The sequence below is a fragment of the Henckelia pumila genome, chromosome 4 (assembly GCF_033568475.1).
Source record: "Henckelia pumila isolate YLH828 chromosome 4, ASM3356847v2, whole genome shotgun sequence".
Classification (NCBI taxonomy): domain Eukaryota; kingdom Viridiplantae; phylum Streptophyta; class Magnoliopsida; order Lamiales; family Gesneriaceae; genus Henckelia; species Henckelia pumila.
The window spans coordinates 75,295,005-75,318,531 of NC_133123.1; the positions used below are offsets into that span (position 1 = coordinate 75,295,005).

At 39.4% G+C, this 23,527-nt stretch overlaps 1 protein-coding gene across 2 annotated transcripts; it reads left to right on the top strand.

The window, feature by feature from the left end:
- Positions 1 to 8,994: 8,994 nt before the first annotated feature.
- LOC140864264 (ABC transporter G family member 14-like) lies at positions 8,995 to 12,377 on the top strand. 2 transcript variants are annotated; one of them, XM_073268327.1, is made up of 5 exons: positions 8,995 to 9,358; positions 9,631 to 10,423; positions 10,769 to 10,954; positions 11,037 to 11,227; positions 11,316 to 12,377. In XM_073268327.1, exons 1-5 carry the CDS (start codon positions 9,194 to 9,196, stop codon positions 11,955 to 11,957), a joined length of 1,977 nt encoding a protein of 658 aa, XP_073124428.1. In that variant the 5' UTR covers positions 8,995 to 9,193; the 3' UTR covers positions 11,958 to 12,377. The 2 variants fall into 2 exon arrangements, with proteins under 2 accessions (XP_073124428.1, XP_073124429.1); XM_073268328.1 differs by having other exon boundaries at positions 11,040 to 11,227; positions 11,316 to 12,373.
- The last annotated feature ends 11,150 nt before the right edge of the window (positions 12,378 to 23,527 follow it).

Here is a 23,527-nt window from a genome sequence, read left to right on the forward strand (position 1 = left end):
CAGTCCTGGTTTATTTACTTTACGGTCAGTCCTGTTTGGCGTCAATTTTTGGGAACAATTTAAATGCAAAAGTCAATTTTGTTTTATGGAACTTATCACTCAAAGTCCACCTCAGTGGCCCACATCAGTGGAATTCAAAGCCCAGGCAGGTCTGGCAAATAAAGTCCACCTCAGTGGCCCACATCAGTGGAATTCAAAGCCCAGGCAGGTCTGGCACCCAAAGTCCACCTCAGTGGCCCACATCAGTGGAATTCAAAGCCCAGGCAGGTCTGGCACCCAAAGTCCACCTCAGTGGCCCACATCAGTGGAATTCAAAGCCCAGGCAGGTCTGGCACCCAAAGTCCACCTCAGTGGCCCACATCAGTGGAATTCAAAGCCCAGGCAGGTCTGGCACCCAAAGTCCACCTCAGTGGCCCACATCAGTGGAATTCAAAGCCCAGGCAGGTCTGGCACACAAAGTTCAACTCAGTGGCCCACATCAGTGGAATTCAAAGCCCAAGCAGGTCTGGCACCCAAAGTCCACCTCAGTGGCCCACATCAGTGGAATTCAAAGCCCAGGCAGGTCTGGCACCCAAAGTCCATCTCAGTGGCCCACATCAGTGGAATTCAAAGCCCAGGCAGGTCTGGCACCCAAAGTCCACCTCAGTGGCCCACATCAGTGGAATTCAAAGCCCAGGCAGGTCTGGCACTCAAAGTCCACTTCAGTGGCACGCAAGGACCATATCAGTGGAACTAAAAGCCCAGGCAGTTCTGGCACACAAAGTCCACCTCAGTGGCCCACCAATGAAATTCAAAACCCAGACAGGTCTGGTGCTTAAAATTAGTAATTAGCAATACTAACACCCACATTTTGCTGGGTAATTGAAAATCCTAGTATGATTCAAGCTCGAGGGTCACAGGAGAGTTTAAAGAGCTTAGAAAAGGTACTAATTTGCATCCAACTAGTCCAGGCACCCTTGAAGGTCGGAATTCAATTCTCACTCATCCAGTTCGGGTACATATAGCTCGGGTTTTAGGGATACACTGGATTAATTATGACTTGATTCAGCCAGTCCGAGTGCATATAGGATAAGTCCTTAAAATTTTTAAGGGTGTGGTTTTGTCATCCAGCCAGTCCGGGTATATTTAGTACGGGCTTTCAGTAATTTACACGGTAAAGTTTGACTCAACTGAAATTCAACCAGTCCGGATATATATGTAGGTCGGGCCCTTAAAGGATGTATACTTGATAAATTTTGTGGCTGGATTTGCATGCACATTTATAACAGTAAAACCATGTTAGAAAAGGAAAATTCTTAAATAAACCTGAACTGGGCAAAAACATTCATATGTGAAAGAGTAAACAATGTATCAGCCCTACCTGGGCAACAACTGAAGTCAATGACCTCGGCAGTCTTTTTATGAGCAGCCTCCAGAGCATCCCGTGTGGATTCAATCTCCACCCTCATCTCGGTCACCTTTTCATCATGATCAGCCTTCATTTCCCGGGTTTTTCGTGTGAGCTCAGAAATCCGAGAAACGAAGGCCTCCTGGTTCAGGTTGTGTTCCTCCCGGTCTTTGAAAGCTCGGCTGGTGATCTCCCCTCCCCAAGCTAGAGCCTGTGAAAACATGAAGGTTAAAACCCAGCTCGGTACATGACAGCTCCGTATACAATGTAAGATCGAAAAATGCAATATACCTGCAGGGATGCAAGAGCGAAGTTCTGTTCAGCTTCCAAGGTAGGCACTCCTTGAAGGATTTTTAAATCAGAACGAGAAATCAGGTTCTGCATTATGCCTAGGCACCCTTGGGGGTCGGGCTTCGAGAAAAATGACATCTCTGGGACCCCGGGCTGATCGGGCATTCCCTAAGGTTCAGCGTCAGGTAGGGACCCGAACTCTATTATGGGTTCTTTGCCACGTGCTCGGGACGAGGAAACCATGGACGGCTGCTCAAGCTCGGGAAGATTGGTGCTGGGTTTTTCCTTGGTTTTGAAAGCTTTCTTTTTTGACTGTTCAGGGAGGAGGTTCGGGATGAGTTCTGGCCTCACTGTCCTCTGTTTTCTTCCTCTTCAAGTTCTTCAGTGCAGCTCTGAAGTTGGCAGGCATAGCGGCAGATTTGATCCTGTCGTCTAAAAATAAAAAAATATATATACATATATAAAAATACGGTAAATCAAAGGCATCAGGGGAATCAGTCTAAGATAAGGATAGCACGGGTGCAGGGGTACTACCTACATCCCCTTGGATCTCTACTCCCTTCCCACTGAAGACATAATGACAGAGCAGATCCTCCTCAATCAGGCTCTCAATATCAAAAGTTTGCGCAGACATGGTATTGATAAAATTGGTAAAGTTGTGAGTAGGTAAAGCTGGCAGTTCAGGACTGGTAAAGTTCATAGCCCAGTTAGACCGGCATTCCCAGGGCTGGTTGGGGTTGACAAAAAAGTATCTGTTTGTCCAGCCTTTGTGGGAGCTAGGCTTACCCTTCAGAAAGGGGTATTCGGGTCGCATGGAAATATAGAAGCGGCCTGGGGCGGTTTTCTTAATTTGCAAGAAGTAAATGAAATTTCCTATGTCTAAGGGAATTCGGAAGAAACAGAAAAGTACACCTAATGATAGAATTGAACTAAAAGAGTTCGGGGATAATTGACTCGGGCACACACAAAAGTATTGACATAAGTAGGAAATGCAGTTCGGGACTGGAAATCTTAAACCCATCTTGATTTGATCTAGGCTGAAGCTCAAGAAATTAGGAGGGGGTCTGTGAGCCCGGTCTTTACGGCCCGGGATTATAAGATCATAGGTATCGGGCATTCCCGATTTCTCCCTAATGAGGGGACCTAGGTCTGGACTTAGATGGGAGGCCAGGACTTCATACCATTGTTTCCCTTTGGCAGATAATCGGGCTTCATCCGACCTGAGTTTGTGCAATCGTTTTAATTTTTCTATACGAGTCTCCGACAGATCCAGCTCTGAGCTTGGATTATTGGAATCGGAGGGCTCGGGGTTGTTAGAGGGAGAATTGGATGCTTCAAAAAAGGCTACTATTTCCCGAACAGAAGTCTCGTCTGGGGAGGACATATTAATCAACCTAATATAAGGACGGTAGGACTTACAGGTGAAAGAGTTGTAGCTCGGGAATGACACAAACAAGACAGAAGCAGTAGTTCGGGTCGGGCGAGCTCTTGAAATTTTTGCAGCGTAACAGTACAAGAGTGAAAGGTGAAAAAATAAATGTTTACCGCCTAGTATATATATAGAGGTGGTGAATCGATCTGGACCGTTGATTTTTAACATGATCTACGGCTCGGGACGGGACAAGCCATGTTTTTTTTGGCTTCGGGAAAAGAACCGTCAGAGGACATCTGAGCCGTTCATTAAAAACACATCACGCGGATCCTGATCTAGACCGTTCAAAAGAAACACATTGCATGAATTAAATTCTGAACTGGTCGAATGACACATGCATAGATCGGGGTTCGGATTAAATTCTTAGTCTAACTTCATTCTTCTTTTAGACCAGTTCGGGAGGTACTATTGTTACCTCGAGAAAATATTTCAACCCGAGCCCGTTTATAATGGGTCTACTAGATATGACCAGGACTGGTGTTTATGGGCCGACCAGGGCTGGGCCTAGTATGTCGTACGCATCTTTTTTATAATTTGAGTGAGACTCTGATATATGTGAGATAAGTATGGATCTTCTCAAATATTCACAAGATAGAGATAAACTTAAGAAGAGTCCAATGGATGAAGAGTCCTAGTCCAGGATATGTTATAATTCTACTAGGTAGCTTATTCTATTTTCTCCTATAAATACAGGTACTGTTATGGTTGTATTCATTATTCATTACTCACTTTTACATTCACGCACTCATATCTCTCAGTTTTCGCATTAATCATACCCTCTGCCTTCAAGACACTGATTTAGGCATCGGAGGGGTCACGCCGAAAACACCTTCGGCGTCCCTTTGACCTAGCTGTTACTCGTGCAGTTCCGCCATATCCGACCCGACCTACTTTCTAAAGGATTTGGAGGATCCATTCTACCAGACCGAACCCGAGGTAAAATTCCGACATCATCAGATTCATTTAAAATTGCCCTTTCAAAAGATTCATGCCAACACTTGGCTTCCTAATTGTGTTGTGATTAATGATTGATCACCTTTCGGTTGCTTCGTACCAAACACATGATATGTAGAGATCAAAGCTTGTGAATGATCAAGATTTCACCTAATTTAGGTATATAAAGCTCTGAGATATGATATTTCGAACGCTTATTTTTTGTATTACATGGATACTGCAACAACTTGTGAAATACATTAAATGTTTCCAAAATATTTACATAAACATTTTGCGGTGTCCATAAAGTACTATCCATAACAGACGCTCAGAATATCAAAATTATATGAGCTCTATTAAGAAAATTAGTTGTTATCGTTGTTGATTTGTACCCGAAAACTAAATGCACCCAACCTTAATAATGTGATTGAAATTGCAAAAGGTACAAATTTTGGGGGACTAAAGGTAAAAAAAAATAAAAAATAAAAATCAAGATTAATCGATAGTTAACTGATATTGATGAGGACTTTGTGTTATCCCACACCCAAGAGGCTTAATAAGCACGCACTAGCTAACTAGTGTTATTTTAAAAACATGTGATCTCATAAACTAATCGCATACTTTACCATACTTTTAGAAAGGAACAATCGTCAGGGAAAAAAAAATATTTACCAAATTATTTAATATTTTAAAAAATTCTTCCAAACCCACGGTAAGCGACATATGTACCATATATCGACTCAAAATTCTTACTCTATAAAAGAGGTGTAAGTAAAAGTGCACCATACTCTTCGATATATATGAGACTAATTATTGATCCAACTGTTGTTGTCCATGGAGCATATTTTACGATCAAGAGAGCGCGAAAAAGGAAAAAATTAACATGAATCACCGTCCAAACTCAATATGCACTGGCCTTAAATTTACCAATTATTTGTGCATGAGCCAAATAATATTCCACGTTTTGTTTCCGTCCCTCAAGTTTTATGGTCACTCCTATTTCTCAACTCTACATCATTCCAAATAGTGAATTTTAAACATTTTATCGCGTAATCTTATCTCTTACTAAAGTTGGTGCCTGAAGGTAGTTGTGACTTGTGACATGAACAGTTAGGACAAAAATAACACACATATAATCTAAAGAGGCCTATAAGAGAATAATAAAGAAAATGTGAAAAAATAAAGTAGGTGGAAGATCTCAATTGATTAAAAATTGAAAAGATAAGTGATGTGTAGGGACATCACATCCCACAATCCACCGAAGATAAATGCATGATTCGTACGAGTATCATGTTCACCAGCATTTTGTATATATAGTACATATATAAAATTACTTTTTTAAAAAAAATATTATTTTTTTCTTATTCCCACTAGGAATTAGGAGTGTTTGCCACGTGTCAACTTCTTAACTCGATTCCATAGGCTCACAAAACGACAAGTTCCATTTGATCATAGTATCTCCATCGTTTCCCTCAAGTAACATATATGTTTGGCTTCTCATGGTATCTAAACTATTGACATGCTCATGATATAATTAAAAAAAACTTCAAATAATATACATATAAATTTTAAATGTATTTTTAAAATCGAAGGACGAGCATCAACTTTATTTCTTCTTATAATCCAAGACATCTATCTTTTAATGCATCCTAAATAAATTCAGATATAGTCACAACATATTCATTTTAACGTTAATTTCGATTTGACTCCATCTAATAGGATCATTTTTAGAGTTTTAGTAGTTTTCAACATCAAATCTGTAATCTAAGACGTCACTAAAATTCAAAATATCGTAAATAAATTCAGATATAATCATAACATATTCATTTTAAGGTTGATTTCGATTTGACTCCATCTAATAAGATATTTCTTAGAATATTACTAGTTTCCAACATCAAATCTGTATTTTAAGACGTCACAAAAATTCAAAATATCGTACTTACACTCATGCTAACATACACGTGTTTTACCATTGTGTTACATCCTTAGGGACAAACAACCACCTAGCTAATTTGTTCGATGTGCTGGAGCAAATGGTTGATAAAGGGAATCGAGTGTGTTTGAAAAATCAACCCAAAACAAAATTCAGTGGGGCAATCATGTGTAAAGACATTGGTGGTGGTATTGGAAATAAAAATTTAGAGAAGAAAATAGTAAATGAGATCAAAGTGGAGGAGCCGTAGCATGAAAGTCACTTCCCTTTCCTTGAAAGTGATTGCCTCAAGTGGGAAGCCAGCCTGCACCATGGTATATGTGAACTACTAATGTAGAATTTGGCTTCCACCATCACAAAGGAGACCTTGGATATAACCACAAACAAATTTATAAAAATAGAGATGTCAATTTTTTATTTTTTTTAAAATAGAGGTTGATGCAACAACTAATATTATAAACTAATATTCTCTAGCCTCTTACGTTTTCAAGCAGAGATTTTTCTTTAAAAAAAAATAAAAAATGAACACTAACCTCATATATCTCTTCTTGTTATCTATAGTTACTTTTATTTTCACGAAATATAAATAAAAAATAAAAAAAAATTCACCCTCATTTAATTTTTCCGTACATAAACATCATTTTAGTTCTAGAATTTTCACCACCACCACCAAAAACAATTCTATTAATTATTATATCATATCTTAAAATAGTATTAAAAAACTAATGAACCTAACCAATTCCAATACGACGTAACATCCAAAATATATCCCGAAGAAAACATACATCACATACCCAAATCAACATCTGCAAAATATATATGTCCAAAACTATACTAACCTCTTGATCAATAGAAGTAATTTTTAGTTTTTTTTTAAGAAAAATTATTTTTCTTCTAATTGGATAAGCAAAGATTTAGATTTCACAATGTAAGTTTTTATTTATAATACCATTTGCAAAGGGTTCAGCTAGCTAGCCTTGTGAAGAATATTAATCCCATACATGCAATCTGTCAAACTAGGCTACAAGTAGAACGAAGCAAGAGGGAATATGAACAATACATGCATGGAATGGAACAGAGATTTCGAAGCCAAGTCGATAGGCGAGGGTACTTCTGATGAATAGAAGAGCACATGCAGGAGATAAAAAAGTTTAACTAGAAAGATGAATCCTTAAATTTTATACATCAATAGATATATTTGAAATCCATGGGTTTAAAATCCTTATATTCAAGCACAATCTAAAGGTATGTCAAATATGCTAGACCTCATATAAGCATGTTTCATGGCACAACTTGATTTCTGCTAACTGTGCCTGTATGGCTCTTACTATCGCTCTACATGCACGCATCCCCTGCGAGTGGTTGTCTGTATCTGTATAATGCACATCCAGTGTCAAGAATACAACTTGAAAGACTAGATACTGAGAGACAAGCAAAAGTGGCTCCACCATGACCCCAACTCCTTCAATCAATCTTAGTGTTACTATGGCCGAGATTTGGGATGCAGTGATGGATCCACTCCTTTAATCATCTCTCTTTCCAATCCATTTTCCGAAAATGCAACACAGGAAAGATGAAAAGGGAATGAAAAAGGTAGAGGATTCTTTAAGAAGATAGAAGAAAAAGTGTCTCGTGATGTCGATCATACATGTTTGGATCTGTTCTCGACGATTCGATCATTGAAAACTACTGTTCTGCATTAGCAAAAGATAAGATTTGGATAGGATGATTGAGATGAGTTGGACATACTGTTTTCTGGGAGTGCATTATTCTTTAAGTTTCGACATGGTCTAGTTTTAAAGAGAACGCGACGACAAGGAAGAGGCACTCATGCAGCTGACCCCAGTCCCCAACTAGATTGAGACTCAAACTCTTGGACCATGCATGATAATGATGAAGGACTAGAAGAAAAATGGTTCTCGCATTACCCTGCAGCAGAAAAGATGGATGTGTTTATTTGCCAATACTTCCGAGTAAAATAGCATTTCGCTAGCATAGACGACATGAGTTACATCAATAGATATCCTCATTCAAACACAGGAAGAAATAAAGCCAGAATATGAAAAAAGAAGCTCAGATTCTGAGGCAATTATCATATATTGGTCATATTTTGCAAAACAAGCCGATGCATATTCGACCAACTGTAAGGTAAAAGTGCCCACAGATGGGTATCATATATTACACTTATGTCTCAAGGAGATCTCAAATACCATTCCCACTAGTCAAATATAAATGTCAAATTATATCCACGTCCCCTGAGATTTTGCATGGCAGTAAAACATCGACGATTTGAAAAATCACAACCACCCTGTGATATGCGTAGTGTCACGTTCAGGCGTAGCTTCAGGGGACGTCGATGTAGTTTACTTAAATAGAAAAGAATGGATGTGGCGGACAAGAACTGAAATACATGTAAAGTAAGATTAATCCATTCGCAGAACCCTACGTAAATCAAACTAACTAATCGGTAGCTAATATTGGTAAAGTGAAAGTAGGAAATCACTATAGTTGTCCACTAGGAAGTGAAGAAGACTTGAAATCTTTATGTTCAAAACATGAGAACCAAATTAACCCCTAACAAATGCTTAAAAAACACAAGTGTATGATTTTTATTCTTGTTTCTTATTATATTGCTATATTTGGTTTTTATTGTTTACTCCAACTTCCTCCATAATCATTAGAGATAGGTTAATTTTCAACTTGTTCTTCACAAGCAAAAAGAACTGTGGGGCTTCAGAAAATAATGTTGTTCAGTGGCATGATTCTCACTTCCCACTAGCAATATAATAAGCACTTGCATGAAGATATAAACAGTGTTGGTTTTTGGAAAGAGAATACCAGAAAAAAAATATTGGAAAATAATAAAGCATCATATGTTAGCAAGAGAGATAGGGTGCTTATATATTAATATATGCTAAAAAGAAAAGGAAGAGATTGCTATAAACCAACATACATAAACTAGAGTGGAACCTTTTTTTATGAGAAAGAGATGGGATCCCACAAGAGATGTTAGGCCTACATTAAAAAACTTTAATGTATCAGATTCTTGCGCATGCGTCCTCGGCTATATATTTGTGTATCGATCCCTTCGGGAACCAAAGCTAAGAGCTGCAGTTAAACTTCTGCCTCATTTCCATGCTCTACCAATACACCACGAATCTCCACCTCTAACGATATACCACGACAGAAAACAGTTTGAGCACCAGTACATTTAACCATGCCCCTCTGTTCTGTAGCACCAAAACCAGAAAATGATGGCACTGAACTGGAGAAAGGCCTACCAAAGAAGCTGGAGACCGGCGACACGGCATATCTGGCTTATCCAGCTCATAACAATTCACAGTCCTTTCTACAGCGGGCTTTGTTTCCCATAAGTTTAAAGGTCGTCCCCCACTCCCACACACGTCTAGACAAACAAAAGTAGTTTCACATGCACACATTAAAACAGACTCTAGCAGGTCACCAGCCTGCTTGCATGTTTTTAAAAAATGTTATAGGCAGTTGACAGGTCATATTTGCACAAAACATATATATGTTACTACTAACAACTGATTGTTTGCTAGATGAAGATTAAAAAAAATACTACAACCTTTCTCAACTTAGGAACGTATTAGCAACATGTCACACCTGCTGAATATTCTTCTTGTGTTTCAGTTCAAAGAGATTGTTTACAAAGTTAACTGTGAGAGGAAAGGAACTTGTTGTGGAGGAACATCAAACTCTAAAGAGAGAGTAATACTAAATGGAATCACAGGGATGGTTTCACCCGGGGAGATACTAGCGATGCTAGGTCCATCTGGCAGTGGGAAAACCACACTTCTTACAGCCCTTGGAGGTCGTCTTTCAGGGAACTTGTCAGGCAAGATCACTTACAATGGCCAGCCTTTTTCAGGCTCCATCCGACGTCGAACAGGATTTGTTGCACAGGATGATGTTCTATACCAACATCTTACTGTGTTTGAAACTCTTTTATTTACTGCACTACTACGGCTACCCAAAAGTCTGACCAGAGAAGCAAAAGTACAGCATGTAGAGCATGTCATTACCGAACTGGGGTTAACTAAGTGTCGTAATAGCATGATAGGAGGGCCACTTTTTAGAGGAATATCTGGAGGGGAGAAAAAAAGGGTGAGCATAGGTCAAGAAATGCTCATCAACCCAAGCTTATTATTACTGGATGAACCCACTTCAGGCTTAGATTCCACCACAGCTCAACGAATTCTGAACACAGTGAAAGGACTTGCTAGTGGCGGTCGAACTGTTATAACCACCATTCATCAGCCCTCTAGCCGACTGTACCATATGTTCGACAAGGTAGTCTTGCTCTCTGAAGGCTGCCCGATTTACTATGGTCCCGCATCAACTGCCTTGCAGTATTTTTCTTCACTTGGGTTTTCAACATCCATAATTGTCAACCCGGCCGATCTATTGCTTGATCTTGCTAATGGTAATTAAAAAATCATGCTTTCCATAACAAGTATTTAGCACAAGCACATAATTTATCATAAAGGAACTTGTCCCATTTATTCAACTCTCCTGCTCAAGAGGCATAAAGATGTCATTTACTCTACACAAAAGGTTCTTTCTGAAAATAATCAACAGAGTTTAACAAAATGAGACCCACCCTCAGATTGTTTAACTTTCAGTTGAGTATAATGACATCTTATAGGCTATACTAATCCATATAATAAATGTCTTTACTCTGGCTAGCCAGAACAAATATTTGTGAATTCAGACACGTGCATATTCTAGAATACCGATACTTAGAAGTTCTAATATATCATATTTCCAGGGATTGGACCAGATTTCCAGCAGGCTTCCAACCACAGTGATAACAGTCGGCCGCAAGATCCAGCATCTGTAAGAGAATTTCTCATCTCTGCTTATGATCAGAACATTTCTACCAGGCTGAAAACTGAGTTGTGTAGTTCAGATGTAATCATCTACAACTACAATAATGAAAGCTCTACGACTACAAGTAAGTATCCACTCTTCTCCCACAAAATCAGAGAACTAACACATTTTCGCAAGCTTTTAAGGCTCACGGATTTCAAATGAAGCAGGGGATGATGCGAAATTCGAAAAATGGTGCACAACCTGGTGGCATCAATTTCATGTCCTACTGTTACGAGGACTGAGAGAGAGAAGATTTGAAGCCTTCAACAGGTTAAGAACCTTTCAAGTTCTAAGTGTGGCGATACTTGGCGGTCTTCTATGGTGGCATACTCCGCCATCTCACATTGACGACCGCGTAAGCTTTCCAACGAGTACATGTTTAGAGTACAATACTAGTCATGATGTATTCTCAAGTATGCTAATTAATAGTTACTTCCTTGCAGATAGCCATGTTGTCCTTTTTCTCTGTGTTTTGGGGCTTTTACCCACTTTACAATGCTGTATTCACTTTTCCCCAAGAAAGAAACATGCTGAAGAAGGAAAGGTCGTCCGGGATGTACCGCCTCTCTTCCTACTATCTAGCAAGAACAGTGGGAGATCTTCCTATGGAACTTGGGCTGCCAACCATATTCACCTTCATCTTTTATTGGATGGGTGGCCTTAAACCTGACCCTGCCACCTTTATCTTCTCCCTTCTGGTTGTTCTTTTAAGCGTCCTTGTTTCGCAAAGTCTCGGATTGGCATTTGGCGCCATACTCATGGACGTAAAACAAGCTGCAACTTTAGCCTCAGTTACAACTTTGGTGTTTCTTATTGCAGGAGGATACTACGTCAGACAAATCCCCCCCTTCATGGTCTGGCTAAAATATCTGAGCTACAGCTATTACTTTTATAAGCTGCTTCTTGGGATTCAGTACAATGAGAATGATTACTATGAGTGCGCGAATAGGTATTGCCGAGTCGCAGATTATCCTGCCATCAAATCTGTTGGTTTGAGCCATCTGTGGACGGACATTTCCATCATGGTGCTGATGTTGGTGGGATACAGATTCATTGCATACCTAGCTTTGCACCGATTGCGATGATGGATGCTTCACCATTCTGGCAGCAAAAGTATTTTTATAAGTTCATTATTTCTTCAACTGAGGAGTGAATTTAGTTTAGGCAAATTTTCCATGACCAGGTTTTGATTCTGCTAAAAATTAAATGTATTATTAACCTTCTGGCAGTGGTTGAACCATCATACTGCATTGTGCATAACAAGATAATGACTCCATGAAAATGGCATGAAGCAAACTCAAAGTTTTTGTAGTCAATATGACTTACAGATGTTCAAGGGAATTAAAGGCAAACTCTAGAGGAGATGATAGAGGAAATGGAACTTCTTGTAAAAAAATCAAACTAAAACATTTATAACAAGCACTGCAAGTGCCAAGGTATATACAAAAAGAATTGAGTGCAACATTTAAAAAGCACAGTAACATGCCCTAAATGCACAAATTATTATCTTAAGAGATCATCAGGGATTCTCAAATAAGAATACTACTTGGGTTTAGTGCAGAGTACACCACTCTCTCTGAAATAGTAGGAAAAGACAAGCACAGCTTTGTTAGAGCACATGTTCTGCAAGCCAACTGTTGGCTGACTCGAGTGTAATAAATAATTTTTATTTAATTTAATTTATCTTTTATTCAATTATGGCATTTACTTTATCTTCATACTCATGTAAGATGCATAGATAAAGACCTTGAATATATTATAGTAAATAAATATGAAGTTGTACATGTGATGACAATCATGAAGCATATATTTTAATTAGTGTATATTCTAAATTAAGTTCCTAGTCGATTGGGTTGTCCAAAATAAGGATAAGGATCGCTCAAGCTCGAGACTAGAATCTGTGATGCTATGTACCACGTTTCTTATTTATGTTTTATTGGTTTAAAAAATTAAAGGGTGCATCCTAATAACGATTAAGTTAAAATCATCACATCAGTGATATTTGATCATCGATCGGGATTATGATAATATTAATACAATGAGTGCATGAATTATGGGCTAGTAGGAGTACAAGCCCATCATGATAAATTATTAAAGTAATGGACTTTAATAAATTAATAGCATTATAGTTGAACTAGAATAAAGCACATTAGTTGTATTAATAGATGGTATTAATTTATACAAAAAATAATATTGATACCATAATACATAAATTGCACACAAAGGAAAATATAATATATAATATATATAAGTATCGAGAATATCATTCCCTAATTGGAATGATATTTTCGAAATCTTAATTATATATATATAAATATATATATATAAATATATATATATATATATATTAATTAAACTTGTTTAATTTAATTTACATATATAATTAAGATATACTTATATATGTAAATATATATTAATGTATAAAGAGATTTTTTTCGAGACATATAATTCATCATTCAAGCATTTTTTAAATTGCTCTCTCCTTTGTGTTTGAAGAATTCGGTCACCGTAATCAATAAGGTTGGAGTTGATTACTTCTTTTTAATTCAATCTCAACGCAAATTTCTTATTTTCTCTTTAGTGCGAGTTAGAAGAGAAATAGACAAACTGGTCGTGGACTTGATTCGAAGATTGAAGAAGAATGTGTTCTAGTTGATCGTTCGTAAAGAATTACAACAAGAGTTATCTCCATTAATCCCAAATGTAAGAGTGGGTGCCCAGTGAGCCAACTGTGTAGCTATGGGCTTTGTTGACTCTTTGTATAAACAATCTTTTGTTTAATATTATTTACACTTTTATGGCAATGACTTTATATTACTTCATATTGTTATATTGTGATATACTATTGTTGTTTTGATAAAGACCTTGAATATACTATAGTGTATGTAAGATGTGGTAGAACATGGAGATGTCTATCATGAAATACATCTTATAGTCACTGTATATTCTAAAACCGTTCCTAGTCGATTGAGCCGTCCGATAATAAGGATAAGGATCGCTCGAGTTTGAGACTAGCATTTGCGATGCGGAGTACCACGTTTCATTGGTAGGGAACATGGAGATGTTCGAAGCATGCAAATGGATATTCATAGGATGAATAGTCGAACTACCCTATCCGGACTTTCCAAGTGGTTATCACTTATCGAGTGGAAAAAGTCCGCGGTTTTGGTTGTACACCATTAGTCCTTACGACTTGAAACATCATGGAGACTCTATATGCTAGTACTGTGCTTTGACTCGTTTACCGACTCTGAGGGGGTCATCAGGTGTCGAGATTGGGTACAGTTACGACACATATAGGAGTCAATGCATTGTTGTCAAGGATTCACCACATACTTGCGAGTGTGGATATCCTATGCGATCTGAGGAGATATTAGTGTGACAAATCTCTGGCCAGAGTACTTGATGTGATTTAAGAAATGGTTTCTTAGTAGCACATGCGATGTCACTAATTTGATCTTCAAGATGTATTGCATAGTTATCGAATCTTGAGCGACTCTCGATATACCAATGGTTGTTGATTCGATCGGGATATATGGATGAAGGGACCGTACTGTACGCTAACCAAAATCTACTGGTTCTTGTAGGCACTATCAGTGATACCTAGGGAATCATGGGGCGATGTTGCTAGGCGCTTTACCATGATTCGTTGGGCAAGTCGGAAAGTGTTGTTCCGAGTCACAAGGAGTTGTGAGCCCACGGCTAGCTGTATCCCTGAACCATTGAGGGTCACACAGTGTAATGGAGTTTTAATCCCCGTTGAGATAGTTAAATTTAAAGAGTTAAATTTAATGAACTAAGGAGTTGGACTTCTTAAATAAGAGTAAGGGAGTAGGATTTCCTAAAATGACATAGGGATGGACATTTTTGGAAACCACTGAATTCGGATTCAGGAAAATTTATTTTGACTTTAAAACGTGCAGAAATGGTTTCTGTGCACATTGGTGAAATCGTTTCATCAATCGGAGTCACGATGAATTTTATATTAATTTCTGAACGAGTGGGCTTTGCTTGTCGGGCCCCAGCTTATGACTAATGGGCCCTAAGGTGTTAGTGGCCTGCATTATAAATAAGTTATTTCAGTACAGAAATTATACACAACAGGTCATAATTTTTGAGACAGGATTTTCGAAACCCTACCCCTCTCAAAAACGTTTTCGGCCGACCCCTCCCCTCTGCCCGAGAAAATTCCGGTCTGTGATTTTGAATCGCAGTAAGGAATAACGAATCAAATTCGTGTATTCTCTTCGCAGAAAACTTCTGATAGATTTTCTAGTGCAATCTATCAGAGGGATTAAACCTCTGTTCGTGGACCTGATTGAAGGCGTTCATCGGTTCCAGGGAGAGACAACAAGAGCAGAATTGTTCTGTTGGTGTCCATTAATCTCGTTGCGAGATTTGAGGTAAAATTTAATTAATTGTTATTTGAATTTTACACACACGTAATTCAATCGATGAACGGTTGATACCCATACCATGGAAACGTTCCATGAAAAAATTTTTAAACTTCCGCTGCACCGGGTATCAATCGTAATTGGTCTGGGAACTCGCCAGTTTTCCAACAGTGGTATCAGAGCCAGGTTGCTCAGATCAATCGATTGAATTAATCAATTGTACAAAATTTTTGAGTCTCGGTTTTTGAAACAAAATAAATATTTTTAATAAAAAAAAAATTTTTTTTCCGGGGGCGAAACCCGGGCAGCGATTGGATCGCTGCCCGGAGGGGGCAGCGATGGTCGCTGCCCCCAGGGGCGGCGCACGGCGCCGCCCAAAGGGGGCGCACGGCGCCGCCCAGGGCGGCGACCGTCGCCGCCCAGGGCGGCGCACGGCGCTGCCCAGCGCAGCGCTGGGCGCTGCGCAGGGCAGCGCAGCGCTCGGCGCTGCCCAGGGCAGCGCTCGGCGCCGCCCAGCGGCGGCGCCAGGCGCCGCCAGGGCAGCAAGCGTTGCTGCCCTAAGGGGGCAGCCGGGCTGCCCCGGCCCGCGCCCCGGGTGCGGGCCAACCCGGGAGTGTCCCGGGTGGCCCGCGGGAAAAATTAATATTTTATTAAAAATTAATTTTAATATGTTAAAATTTTATTTTTGGTCCGGTCAAAAATTGTTTTTGATTGGTTCACGAGATTTCGGATCGAATTGTTCGAGTCCGTAAATTTTAAAATTGATTTTGGATAAATTTGAATTTTTGGAAATTTTAATATTTTATCCGTAAATTGAATTTTGAAATCAATTATTTTGGTACAATTGATGATAAGATATGATCTTATGATATATTAAGTAAAATATGATTTTATTTGTAAAATTGGATTTTATAGATAAAATATGATTTTATTTGATATGGAGATAAAATATGATTTTATATGTGAAATGTGATTTTATATATAAAATATGATTTTATCTTGTTTAAATTTGAATTGCCACAACATGTTATCCAATAAATTAATTTTGAATTAAATGTTATTGGATAAGGATGATCGATTGCCATGACCAATTTTGTAGGTGTATGTTAGGAATTTACATTTTGTCTTTATTGTTGTTGGTTTTATTAATGGGCCTGGTTTATGGCCCGATATGAATGTCATAAGTAATAAAAGTGGGCTTGGTTTATAGCCCGTTCCCACCCCCTAAAAATGTATCCCCTACTTGTCATTGTTATTTATTGTAAATACATTAGATTTAGTGGGAGATCAAGATTTGAAGATGGTGGGCCCAGCAGACAATGAAGACTGAAGAAATGTAAATTGGAAGCATATGTAATAGGATTGCATTTGCATACTGCATATTACCTAGGATTGGACTAAGACCCGTGATTGGCAACCACGGGTCAATTAGAAATGGAATCGATCATCCTATATAATATGTGATATTATGATTGTATGCATGTTTAGACATAAATTGCGTGAATCCGGCAATGCATGCAATAAATTAAATATGATGAGACAAATATTTTTATAAATAAAATCCCTCATTTTAAATATGATTTAAAATTTATATCAAGATAAATAAAGGAAATTTAAATATTGTTTAAATGTTCCTACCTTCCATCAACGGTCAATGTATGTGATGCTACCCGCGGATACGGTCCGGCTCATATTATTGGGGGGGCCCGTCCGTCGGAAAGCTGTACATTGGATCGACAAATGTTGTAAGTTGGGTGGAACTCCCATGGGATCGGCTCATATTATTGGGGGATCCACATGGCGACCGTCCATCACAACTTAATATTGATGGGTCATCTTGACATGTCACTTTAAACGGCGTCATATTATTGGGCCCTTATTGGACATGAGGTAAATACATGGGGGTTGCTTTGGAAGCAATTGGGCTCTACCTTTTGAGAATTATGGTTGGCTGATATTATTCGGGACCATAAGTTTGTCAATTGGACTCCATGTTCTCACTAAGGAAAAAGTTTCCCGTTTTCACTAGAGGGTGGTGAAATCGTTAAAATAGTGGGAGTGAGATTCATAAAATTAAATTCGCCTATTTTATGTCTTAGTAAATTGTTAAACAATCATTGATATATGTCTGTTTTTCCTTTTCAGTATTTCATACAATGAATTCGCGAAATCCTTTATTCTCGATCCTCGAACAAAACAAGCTGACTGGCGCCAACTATACGGAATGGTTCCGGAAGTTGAAGATTGTCTTAACTTCGGAGAAAATGCTCTACGTGTTAGAGAAAGCACCTCCGAAGGAAGCACCAGCTGACATAAGTCCGGAGGAATTGGCCAAACTTGATGCATGGTGTGACCATGACATCAAGACCAAATGCTATATGCAAGCCTCGATGTCTGATGAACTCCAGAGGCGATTTGAGGACACGGTGAATGCTGCTGACATTCACACGCAACTCAAGGAACTTTTTGGGGCTCAGTCGAGGGCTGAAAGGTTCGCTACTGTTAAGGAGTTGATGACGTGCCGCATGCGTGAAGGGACTTCGGTCCGTGATCATGGGGTACGAGTGATTTGGCTCATACAGAAGTTAGCAACCCTTGATTTGGTGTTGGAGCATGAACTCAATGTGGACTTGCTGCTTCTATCTCTTCCTTCTTCATTTGATGGATTCGTGATAAATTTTAATATGAACAAGATAGAGGCCACCCTTGAAGAGATGGTCAATATGCTCGTTACATATGAATCCACACTTAAGAAGGATAAGCCAGCTTTCTTGGTGGGCTCCTCATCTTCTGCTAAGAAGGGGCCAAGTATGAAGGGCAAGAAACGTTCTGCCCCACCCAAGAAAGTGGAACCCGAGAAGAAGCAAAAGACAAAGGCTTCAAACGATGGAAAATCCAAGGATGTTTGCCATTACTGCAAGAAGCCGGGTCATTGGAAGCGCAACTGCAAGGAGTATCTTGAGCAGTTGGGAACTGCAAAGGGTATGTTCTATATCGAAATAAACATGTCAATTAATACAACTTCTTGGGTATTGGATACCGGATGTGGATCTCACATTTGCAATGATTTGCAGGTGATGACAAGAAGTCGCAGGCTTAGAATGGGTGAGACCCAGCTAAGGCTCGGGAATGGTTCCAGAGTTGAAGCTACGGCCATTGGAGATGTTTGTTTGATTTTGCAGAATGGTTTTAAATTATTGTTGAGAGATGTTTTATTTGTGCCAGATTTAATTAAAAACATTATTTCTATTTCTATGCTTGATAGAGATGGTTATTCTTGTAATTTTGTGAATGGGATTTGCAGTATTTACAAGAATGAATGTTTAATTGGAAATGGACAACTTGAAAACGATCTATATAATTTAAAACTAAAAGACGTTCCAGTGAATTGTATTGACAAACCGGCAACAACAAACAAAAGGAAAATCGATAGTCAAAACCCGGCAAACCTATGGCACGCTAGACTAGGTCATATTTCCTCAAGGAGGATGAACAAGCTAGTGGGAGAGGGCATGTTTGATATGTCTGATATTAACTCTCTACCTACTTGTGAATCCTGCCTAAAAGGAAAAATGACTAAATCTCCTTTTAAGGGGAAACCTGAGCGTAGTCAAAATCTGTTGGATTTGATCCATACAGATGTTTGTGGTCCATTTAGAGTAGGGACTCAACATGGCCACACCTACTTCATTACCTTTACTGATGATTATTCAAGGTATGGGTATTTATATTTAATGAAATATAAGTCTGAAGCATTTGAAAAGTTCAAAGAATTCAAGGCTGAAGTAGAAAACAAGCTAGGTAAAAGTATTAAAGCACTTCGATCGGATCGAGGTGGAGAATACTTGAGTACCGAGTTTTTGGACTATCTAAAAGAGAATGGGATTCTCTCTCAGTGGACTCCTCCTATGACACCACAGCTTAATGGTGTATCGGAGCATCGTAATCGAACTTTGTTGGACATGGTTCGATCAATGATGAGCTTCACTGAGCTTCCACCTTCGTTTTGGGGCTATGCGCTTGAAACGGCGGTATTGTTGTTGAACAACGTCCACACTAAAGCAGTGGACAAAACACCATACGAGTTATGGAATGGCAAAGCTCCTAAGTATTCGTACTTGAGGATTTGGGGATGTCCTGCTTACGTGAAGCGGACAGTGGGAGATAAGTTGGATAGTCGATCCAGCTTGTGTTATTTTGTGGGGTATCCGAAGAATTCAATCGGATATTATTTCTATTATCCTGCTGAAACAAAGGTGTTTGTTTCACGGAATGCCACCTTCTTGGAGAAGGAGTTCTTATTGGATAAGAAAGGCGAGATGATGGAACTCGAAGAAGTTCGAGAAGAACCCGAAATACAAAATAACGATCCCACACCTCAGGAACCATTGCTGAACACGCCTGCACCTAGAAGATCCGAGAGGACTTCTAGACCTCCAGTTCGATATGGTCTTCTTCTTGAAGAGGGTCAAGATGAACCCGACATTGGATGTGATCCAAGAAGCTTCAAGGAAGCAATTTCTGATGCGGATTCGAATTTATGGCTTGAAGCTATGCAGTCTGAATTGGATTCGATGCATACTAACCAAGTCTGGTCTTTAGTGGATCCTCCCGATGGAATTGTTCCAATAGGGTGTAAATGGATCTACAAAAGAAAGCTTGGGCCTGATGGTAAGGTATTGACCTACAAGGCGCGATTGGTGGCTAAAGGTTATACTCAAAGGCAAGGAGTTGACTATGACGAAACCTTTTCACCAGTTGCAATGTTCAAGTCCATAAGAATCCTAATTGCCATAGCTGCATGGTATGACTATGAGATATGGCAGATGGATGTGAAGACTGTTTTTCTTAATGGAGACATTAAGGAAGAAATCTATATGAAGCAGCCTGAGGGGTTCACATCCATGGGAAGCGAGCATAAGGTATGCAAGCTTCAGAGATCAATTTATGGTCTAAAACAAGCATCAAGAAGTTGGAACCAGAAATTTGATGAAACAATAAAAGATTTTGGTTTCATCAAGAACCCGGAGGAACCTTGCGTGTACAAGAAAGTAGTTAAGGATGCGGTGACATTCTTAGTACTTTATGTTGATGACATCCTACTCATTGGGAATGATGTAGGGATGTTGCAGTCAACAAAGATATGGTTATCAGGTAGATTTTCGATGAAGGATTTGGGAGAGGCATCCTACATTCTTGGGATACAGATCTATAGAGATAGGTCTAAGAGAATGATAGGACTCACTCAATCAACCTACATCGATACCATATTGAAACGGTTTTCAATGGATGGGTCCAAGAGAGGACATCTACCCATGTGTCATGGAGTTTCTCTATCCAAGTCTATGTGTCCCAAGACTGATGCAGAGATAGAGAATATGACACATGTACCATATGCGTCAGCTATAGGTAGTATCATGTATGGGATGATATCTACCAGACCGGATGTAGCATTTGCTCTGAGTGTCACGAGCAGATATCAGTCTAATCCTGGTCAGATGCATTGGAAAGCCGTGAAGGACATTCTTAAGTACTTGCGAAGGACTAAGAATATGTTCATGGTTTATGGAGGACGAGAACTCAAACTGGAAGGCTATACCGACTCTAGCTTCCAAAGTGATGTGGATGACTCGAAGTCAACCTCTGGATTTGTGTTCATGCTCAATGGCGGTGCTGTCTCTTGGAAGAGTTCCAAGCAGGACACCACAGCGGATTCCACCACTGAGGCTGAATACATTGCAGCATCAGCTGCTGCTAAAGAGGCCGTTTGGATGAGGAATTTCGTCCAAGAGTTGGGCGTCATTCCTGAATTTGTTGGTCCAGTCCCGGTGTACTGCGACAACACGGGTGTCGTTGCTCAAGCAAAGGAACCAAGGTCTCATCAAAGATCCAAACACGTACTGAGGAAATACCACATAATCCGGGAGATTGTGGAAAGAGGAGACATCAGTGTCGAACGAGTGGCCTCTGCAGACAATATCGCTGATCCACTTACTAAGCCTTTGCCAGGACCATTGTTTGACAAACATCGCGAAGCAATGGGTCTACGTAGTATGACTAGTTGGCTATAGGGCAAGTGGGAGATTGTAAGAGTGGGTGCCCAGTGAGCCAACTGTGTGGCTATGGGCTTTGTTGACTCTTTGTATAAACAATCTTTTGTTTAATATTATTTACACTTTTATGGCAATGACTTTATATTACTTCATATTGTTATATTGTGATATACTATTGTTGTTTTGATAAAGACCTTGAATATACTATAGTGTATGTAAGATGTGGTAGAACATGGAGATGTCTATCATGAAATACATCTTATAGTCACTGTATATTCTAAAACCGTTCCTAGTCGATTGAGCCGTCCGATAATAAGGATAAGGATCGCTCGAGTTTGAGACTAGCATTTGCGATGCGGAGTACCACGTTTCATTGGTAGGGAACATGGAGATGTTCGAAGCATGCAAATGGATATTCATAGGATGAATAGTCGAACTACCCTATCCGGACTTTCCAAGTGGTTATCACTTATCGAGTGGAAAAAGTCCGCGGTTTTGGTTGTACACCATTAGTCCTTACGACTTGAAACATCATGGAGACTCTATATGCTAGTACTGTGCTTTGACTCGTTTACCGACTCTGAGGGGGTCATCAGGTGTCGAGATTGGGTACAGTTACGACACATATAGGAGTCAATGCATTGTTGTCAAGGATTCACCACATACTTGCGAGTGTGGATATCCTATGCGATCTGAGGAGATATTAGTGTGACAAATCTCTGGCCAGAGTACTTGATGTGATTTAAGAAATGGTTTCTTAGTAGCACATGCGATGTCACTAATTTGATCTTCAAGATGTATTGCATAGTTATCGAATCTTGAGCGACTCTCGATATACCAATGGTTGTTGATTCGATCGGGATATATGGATGAAGGGACCGTACTGTACGCTAACCAAAATCTACTGGTTCTTGTAGGCACTATCAGTGATACCTAGGGAATCATGGGGCGATGTTGCTAGGCGCTTTACCATGATTCGTTGGGCAAGTCGGAAAGTGTTGTTCCGAGTCACAAGGAGTTGTGAGCCCACGGCTAGCTGTATCCCTGAACCATTGAGGGTCACACAGTGTAATGGAGTTTTAATCCCCGTTGAGATAGTTAAATTTAAAGAGTTAAATTTAATGAACTAAGGAGTTGGACTTCTTAAATAAGAGTAAGGGAGTAGGATTTCCTAAAATGACATAGGGATGGACATTTTTGGAAACCACTGAATTCGGATTCAGGAAAATTTATTTTGACTTTAAAACGTGCAGAAATGGTTTCTGTGCACATTGGTGAAATCGTTTCATCAATCGGAGTCACGATGAATTTTATATTAATTTCTGAACGAGTGGGCTTTGCTTGTCGGGCCCCAGCTTATGACTAATGGGCCCTAAGGTGTTAGTGGCCTGCATTATAAATAAGTTATTTCAGTACAGAAATTATACACAACAGGTCATAATTTTTGAGACAGGATTTTCGAAACCCTACCCCTCTCAAAAACGTTTTCGGCCGACCCCTCCCCTCTGCCCGAGAAAATTCCGGTCTGTGATTTTGAATCGCAGTAAGGAATAACGAATCAAATTCGTGTATTCTCTTCGCAGAAAACTTCTGATAGATTTTCTAGTGCAATCTATCAGAGGGATTAAACCTCTGTTCGTGGACCTGATTGAAGGCGTTCATCGGTTCCAGGGAGAGACAACAAGAGCAGAATTGTTCTGTTGGTGTCCATTAATCTCGTTGCGAGATTTGAGGTAAAATTTAATTAATTGTTATTTGAATTTTACACACACGTAATTCAATCGATGAACGGTTGATACCCATACCATGGAAACGTTCCATGAAAAAATTTTTAAACTTCCGCTGCACCGGGTATCAATCGTAATTGGTCTGGGAACTCGCCAGTTTTCCAACACCAAAATAGTTGGAGCCAAGTGAAATTAATTCACTAAATGTATAATTTGGTAAACACCCTATGAATGTTAGATTAAACCATACGAGTGCCCAAGCTTGTTTTGAATGTCAAAATTAAAAATTTAAAACTTCTGATACGTCTTGGGCACGAGAAAAACGATACTCCAGCAAGCTTCAGTTGCCTATGGGATCTGGACGAAATCCAACAACAGCTTAGAGGTGGCTGACTTGGGTCAGACCAAAAAAAACCGACTCTTGTGAATTGTGATGGAGGAGTTTCTCGTTATTTTATAAAAATTAGCATAATCGCACACA